Consider the following 7,768-nt stretch of genomic DNA (forward strand, 5'->3'; position numbering starts at 1 on the left):
CTATTAATAGTCTTTTTTTTTTTTTTTGGTAATTGAAATAAAGCTGAAATAAAATAAAATATAAATATTGGAAACACTTATACAATAAGGTATCATTTGTTAACATTAAGCATTAACTAACATGAACAAACAATGAGCAATACATTTTTGCAGTATTTATTAACCTTTGGTTAATATTACATTACTGTTCATGTTAGTTCACAATACATTAATGTTAAGAGATACAATCTTTGTTTTTAAAAAATGTATTAGTAAATTTTGAGATTAAGGGTATGTTTACATGACAACAATGTACAAAAAATTAAAAGGTTTTTTTTATTATTATTATTATTTTTTTTTTATGTACAGACAACAACGTTGTCAAAACGATCCCGTTCACTATAATAAACGCTGTATTCTGCTGCCAGGCCAGTAGTTGGCGATATCACCTTGTAAAGAAACACTGCGAGCCGCTAGACTGAACACGTATTACGCATGCGCATGATGTCACTATGTGCCTATAATTTGAGCATGTGCATGACACCATCATTTACACAAATTCTGTAGTTTACACAGAGACGACTATCGTTTTAAAAAGCTTCCGTTTTCAGGTTCCTAAAACACCATTGTCGCGTAAATGAATGGCCAAAAAACATAAAAACGTTTCCCGTTTTTAGTCGAAAACAGTGTCGTGTAAATAGCCTCTAAAACTAATAAAAAAATAGACAAAGGCTGTTCCGGCAACTAACTGAAATAAGTTTAAAGCAGCACTCAGTAGCTTCGGGATTTCTTCGCTGTATTCTCGCTTTTTGCTCGCAGGTTTCTCTCTAGAGCTCCCCCCACAGCTTCGGAATAGATATTTGACAACACTGTTGTAAAAACTCGTTGATGATTCTCAGACACCACACCAGAGGCTAGCAGATCAACGACATCAAAGCAGATGGGACATTCTTTAAAACGTCTTCTTCCTTCGGGTTCGGACAGCGTGAGGGAGTGCAATAATGACAGTATTTGAGCAGATTTCTTTTGGCCGTAAAGCAATTGTTTACATCGCGAGACCTGATATCACGCGATACTTCCTGCCGCGGCTGCCGGCGGCCCGCCGGCTCAAAGTTGCAAGTGCGAATTTTCCGCTCACGGGCACCAGGGGGGTGCGAAACAACCACCATTCAACCCGAAATAAGTAATATAACCATTCCAATGACTCTGAAGCTGTTCAGTTAAGGTAAAAAAGTTACTTAGTTCACCTTTAAGTAGCAAAGTCTACTAGAAAATGGAAAGGTTAAGTTAAATATAAAGATTTAAAAACAAACTATTTAAAAATTACAAAACCACATAATGGAACTACTAAAAAAAACTAAAAAAATATATATTTATAAGATATATATATATGTGTGTGTGTGTGTATGTATGAAAAAGCTAATTCAAAATATGATAAATACTATAATAGTTTATAAACAATACTAAAATAACACTGCCCCATAGATTTCTATTGTAAATGCATTACTGTAGAAGTGCAATTTACAGTACTTTTAATTTAACTAGTTTTGACCTGAATCACTCCTTTAGCACCACTAATAGTTTATCCAAAATAACAGACAAGAAAAATTAGCAATTGACAACAATTTAATCTGCAATAGGACATTTTGGATGACATTGTTGAATTATTCCTTGAAGGTAAGATGTGTACATTTGCTTTTAACATGGAAAAAACAGTTAGAGTTGACTGATTCTAAGTGTGCGCCGATTAAATGTACAATAAACATCCACTCCAGTAGTGTCCACACACACACACACACACACACACACACACACACACACACACACACACACACTTGACAACACATCTCGCCTCATCGGATTATCGACCCACCAAAGACAGGAACTGCTAATAACAATATCTATACTTTGGATTCATGCATAATAAAAGAAAAGTCGTGCTTTCATCATCTCTGTTGAGAGAAAGCCATGAGTTGGAAGATGAAGTCTACAAGTTCTTGTCAAATCTACAAGGAGTGATTTTATTGAGTAAGACTAGAGCAGGAAATCTGAAGGGAATTGTGAGAGACGTGAGGTAATCATTTTCACATAAATCTCAAAGAATAAGTTCAATACAATGGAAAAATGCAGCATGATGAAAACCGATATGTACCATGAAAAAAAAAACAGCACTTATATTATAAAAGCTGGAAGACTTTACAGTAAGGTTCAGTTTGATAGCATTATTTAATGCAAAAATTGAACAATATTGTCACAGCATTTATTAACCTTGATTAATGTTCATTTCTACAGATACAAATACAGTTTTTAAGTCATAATTATATATATATATATATAGAGAGAGAGAATATACATATATATATATATATATTTAAATTATAGATGTAAACGATCTATCTACCTATATATATATATATATATACAGATACAAATACATTTAAGTCATAATTATATATATATATATGCTCTTTATATATAATTATGACTTAAAAAATGTGTGTATATATATATATGCTCTATATATATATATATATATATAATTATGCCTTAAAAATGTATGATATACATACATACATATATATATATAAATTATAGATGTAAAAATATAAACTATAAGAAATTCTAATTGTTATACATTATAAATTAGCATGAACTAATGTATCATCTAAAAGAACAATAGTATATTTAATAATGAATGCTTTATTGTTATTATCAGTTACTTAATGCATTAACTAATGATAGAAAGTCAAACCTTGTTGTAAAGTATTACCAAACAAATATCAGAACTTTTATTTCTAAATGACGTCACTATATAAAATAGTGAACATGCCCGTTTATTACAGTTGAACAACCAAGATGCTGAACTAGTTGTCTGGTAAGCGCTAGTTAAGCAATGAACTTTTATTTTAATGTTCCACCACTCATATCCCACAACCAACAAAAATATTACAGAGGAAAAATGTGAATTTATGTCCCGTTGTAAGCAGTGGCTCATGTTCAAAAGCTCACTCAACTCAAGCAAACTCACTCAACCCAATAGAGTACTGCACAATAATGTTGGTCGAAGCCACAACTCCACACCGACCTGAACCCAGTGTTGCCTTGTGTCTTAAAGCAGTTTATGAATACAGAACTCTGGCTCCGGGTCAGTGTAAAAGGCATTTCAACTCAGAGTCTCCTCTTCTCTCACTTGTCTTGGCCTTTTTCTTCAGGACCTCGTCTCTTGCTCCGGGCTCTGCACTCGGAGCACTCCCCGCCCTCATCTCCCCCGTGCTCTTCCTCATCCTCGTCCTCGTCGTGAATGATCTCCACCTCCAGGCGGCCGATGTAGAGCGATACGGCGCACAGCCAGAAGAGGGCAGCGCTGGACACCACAGCCGTTTGGAGCAGCACAGCGGGCAGAGAGAGGAGCATGATCCTCCTCAGAGTCAGAAGACTGACCACGTATGACGCTCCACCGAACGACACACACACTCCGCCCAGGATGAAGAACGCTGCGGGACAAAAGGAACAAAGCTTTCAGAACAGGAAAGGTCTGAGTCAGATGTTTCCTCACACTCACACACAAACATGACAGAGCAGAGAGGGAAAAGACTGAGAGCATGCATAAAAACAAAACAAAACAGAGAAGAAAGAGATGTAGTACCATATCCGGCCTCTCGGCCCACATCGCTCTGCACAAACGCAATAACGCCGATCCCTGTTGCCAGGAGACCATTCCGGAACCAGGACAAAAATCCTGCAAAAAATAAATCAATATTAAAGTGAATGATTCCTAAATATCTAAAACATTCATTCAATGTGTGAAAACATTCAAGTTCTAGAAGTAAAAATCTCCCATTCATTTTTTTTTTTCAACAGAACAACAGATTTTTAAAGATAAACTCCCTAAATTTTAAAGACGGTCACAGATCTACTGTGAGTTATGAGGTTGTTCTTTTTCAATGGTATTTGCTTTTGTCGAAACCATCCACCCACATTATAGAGCTGCACGATTCTGGACAAAATGAGCATCACAATTTTTTTTGACATAATATTAATTGCTGCTGTCTATTTAAAAATGTTTAATTTACTTAAAAAAATTAGTTTGAATCAATGTTCCAATGACTCACTCATAAAGACACTTGATTCATTACTGGATGAATTGGTGTTTTTGAATGAATCTCTTAATGACTGATTCACTGAAAAATACATTTTTTTAACAGTCTGTCACTACTTACTGGCAAAATCAATACAATCCATATTTGAAGCATCAAGTTACTTTCAAAAGGGGACTAGCTCTACTTATATCTGAACTATAAACTTTTATCCTGGTACTTCTGTCATAATAATGATACTGTGTTGTTGAAAAGACTTTTTCGCACCTAAACATGATAACTGCTCTCTGGCTCAGTGCAGATCTGAATGATCCGGTGTGGTTTTGACACAGGAACATTCATTGTCAGATCGCATGGGTGTTGCAATCTTTTAATGATTAATCGTGCAGCTCTATTGCTTTATTTCAACTTATTTTTAAATAACTGTGTTTAATTAGAGAATAGAGAGCAACAGTCAGGTTCCAGAAGTAAAAACTCATATATGCTGTGGAATGAATTGCTTCATTGCTTCAAATAAATGTTTGCAATGTTGCTAACTTGCTACTAGAAAGTAAGGAAGACTTTTTTTAAAAAATCCCTATGGGAAAAACACTTCCAGAACCAAGGTCTCTGAAAAGTGGTCAGTCACTGTTGCACTTTATAACAACAGCACAAATTTTGGTTGGTAAAGGAATAGTTTACCCAAAAACTGAATGTTCTTGCATCATTTACTCACCCTCATGTCATTCCAAAACCTTATGTCTGTCTGTGTCTTCCATTCAATGCAAAATGCAAAATATAAATAATGTGCTTGTCGCTCTTTTCCATGAAATTACAATGAATTGAAAATCTCAAGCTTCAAAAAAGGATGCAAAAAATACCATACAAGTAATAATAGTCGAAATGCCTTCAGAAGACTTGGAATAAATTGAGCTAGAGCTTTGTGTGAGGAAAAAAACAAATAGGACATAAAATGACATTGAAAGGAACTTGTCCTTCACAACAAGTTATCAGGCAACTTCAGTAGATTAAGTATAATACAGACTTTATCCACACTTTTCTGTTATTTTGGAGCTTAGCAGTCCCGAGTACACTAATAGTATAGTTCAACTACATTAAAAGTAGCCAAAATATTCTACAAAAAAATTCCACAGAAGAGAACAGTCATATTTACTAAAAAACATGAGGGTGAGTAAATGATGGCATTATTTTCTACATGTCAGAACAGATGATCTCACCTGTTTCATGAGACTTCCTCAGCATCTAGAACATAAAGTAAAATAAGAGTTTACACACAGATCATTCGGTATTTATATCAATAAAGATAAGACATTTTATAAAATATGGTATTATTATGTAACATTAAACCAAGGTAATGCCATGGTTTTTGGACAGGACATCATGTTAAATAACACGATTTTATACGAGTGCCATTGTAGTACCATATTCTTTGGATAGCATGCGAATAAAATGGTGCATTAATATAGTAACATCATTGTATACTACTAGTGTACCAGAGTACCACCAGTACATTTTAGTAATACATTAGTAATACTATCAATGAAACGAGTGAGAGCATCAGGAGGAGTGAGTGTTAGTGTTTACCAGCGCGTCGGCTTTATCTAGTTCAGTGAGGATGTACTGTTGCTGTTGCTCCACTGCTCGGGTTCTGTTCAGCGGGGGTTTCTCCAGCGCACGGCGCGCGCTCCCCCGGTGAAGCGCGCGCGCCGGAGTCCACGCGTACTGAAGCAGCGGCCGCCGCGCGACCTGCGAGAACGGGCACACAAGACGGGACAACCGCCTGCACGTTAACCAACTTATGGAAGCCATCGTTTACAATGGACTGTGAAAACCCAAAACACGACCTTTACCCAACCTCTGAACTCTGACACTGCCGGTGAGTGTGTGTAAAGACTCAAGCCTCGTGCTCGCAGGAGTGCGCGTGGAATTCAGTGGCGCCATCTATCATTACTTCCTCGACATATTATGTTATTTATGTGTTATAATGAGTCCGTATTTAATGTCCCTGATGCGTTTAGTTACATTTCTTTGTTACGCAGTACTATATTTAAAAATGTATAATTTTAAGGGTTTTTTTAAAGGTAAAATCGTAGGAAGATTAAGTCGACGTTGTGTCCACAAGATGGCGCCAAAACACAACAAATCTTGTGCTGTCATTGACATATCATGTCATAATTATGACTTTTTTTTTGTTTTTTTTTTATCATAATTTAGCCTTTTTATCTCATAATTACGATTTACCAAAGCATGAATTTCTTTTTTCTTTCTGATTTTCTTTTTCTTTCTTTTTCTTATGTGGCGGAAATGGGCTTCCATGATATTTGGACCAGTAACAAACTCTAGTAAAGTTGTTGTCCAAAATGCCAAATAAGTACAAATTACATGATGAAAACTGTAGTTAGTAATGTACACATTTTAGGTAATATAATCTGATTACGTTTAGCCTTAACTTGTTTATCACATAGGCCGGATTGAAATGGGATAAAACAAAGAGAGAAAAAAAATATGTTAAACATTTGTCATCAACAAAATTAAGTGCATGCATTAAACAATACATCGCCAGTTTCCCTAACTGGAGTTTGTGAAGGAACGGCAGGAGGTTCGTGAATTGATGAAAGTGTAATAATTAATTAAATCATATGTAAAATCTGAAAATAAAAACAATCAAAGCACAAACAAGTTTTATTTTGTATGCTGTGTAGCCTTTAACTTGTGTACTTACACAAAACTGGAAGACTCTCTGACCATAAAAAAGCAATAGGCTGTTTTAGAAATGACCATTTAAAAGATAATAAAGAAGAATTAGTGAATCAAGAAATTCTGACTAATTTACTGTCACATTGTTAATATTAAGTAATCATGTAATCATGTGGTCTGATTATGAGTATTTAAAAGATGTAATATAATTTAATATTACATCTTTTAATGTAAATGTAATATTAAATTATCGATTAGATTACATCTATAATTTAATATTACATCTAGCCTACATTAAGTAATGTAGATTACATTCTTAACGTCTGATTAGATTACATATAATCAGATTACATAACAAATGATTAGATTACATATAATCAGTTACTACCCAGCAGCTCTATATTTTGGTGGAAACTTAAAGAGATTTTTTTTTTTGCAAACAAAGTCTTGTAAAATGTTTTGTCAATGTAATGATTTCTGTTAATATGATAATATTCGGATGCTTACATAAGTCACACTTAAAATATGTATAAAATTGGAGAATCCAGGTTGTATAATGTAAAAAATGATGATCAATAAGTTATGACGACATATGTTTTTACAGTGCTTTAACTCATCAACTTTGTATAAGTTAGGCTATACAAGATTCAACAATTTTTAATGTAATTTAAGTTGACATGACTTAAACATCCAAGCTAATTGCACTTAAATATTTAAGTCAGCAATTTTTGTTTTACAGTGATATATTTTGCAACTTTCCTGTTGGTCTTTTCCTATTGGTGTTTTATTAGCTCTAGTTAACCACTCACCATGTTTCAAATATCTGTTTTAACATGGTATAAGCTGCGTAAGTTTAGTTGTGGCAAAACACTTTTTAAAATTCAAAATACTTTCCAAGCAAGGCCACTGCATTGTCCTGATTTGATGACAAGTGTAGCATCAGAAAAGTCATTTAAAGTGTGTGCTGCTGTTGTTTATAGCATATGTATGCTTGT

At 34.4% G+C, this 7,768-nt stretch overlaps 1 protein-coding gene across 1 annotated transcript; it reads right to left on the reverse strand.

Moving 5' to 3' along the window:
- Positions 1-2,625: 2,625 nt before the first annotated feature.
- Positions 2,626-6,016, reverse strand: tmem160 (transmembrane protein 160). The gene is made up of 4 exons (XM_081370259.1): positions 5,661-6,016; positions 5,294-5,318; positions 3,626-3,718; positions 2,626-3,473 (listed from the first exon to the last, which is right to left on the reverse strand). Exons 1-4 carry the CDS (start codon positions 5,883-5,885, stop codon positions 3,166-3,168), a joined length of 651 nt encoding a protein of 216 aa, XP_081226385.1. The 5' UTR covers positions 5,886-6,016; the 3' UTR covers positions 2,626-3,165.
- Positions 6,017-7,768: the final 1,752 nt, after the last annotated feature.

The sequence above is a fragment of the Scardinius erythrophthalmus genome (genome assembly GCF_964197995.2).
Source record: "Scardinius erythrophthalmus genome assembly, chromosome: 7".
NCBI classification, from domain to species: domain Eukaryota; kingdom Metazoa; phylum Chordata; class Actinopteri; order Cypriniformes; family Leuciscidae; genus Scardinius; species Scardinius erythrophthalmus.

Coding starts and splice junctions, on each gene's coding strand:
- tmem160 (XM_081370259.1), bottom strand. CDS start 5,885: ATGGCTTCCATAAGTTGGTTAACGTGCAGGCGGTTGTCCCGTCTTGTG. Junction 3,719..5,293: donor GAGGAAGTCTCATGAAACAG/GTGAGATCATCT, acceptor TATTTTTTGCAG/GATTTTTGTCCTGGTTCCGG. Junction 3,474..3,625: donor GGGCCGAGAGGCCGGATATG/GTACTACATCTC, acceptor TTTGTCCCGCAG/CGTTCTTCATCCTGGGCGGA.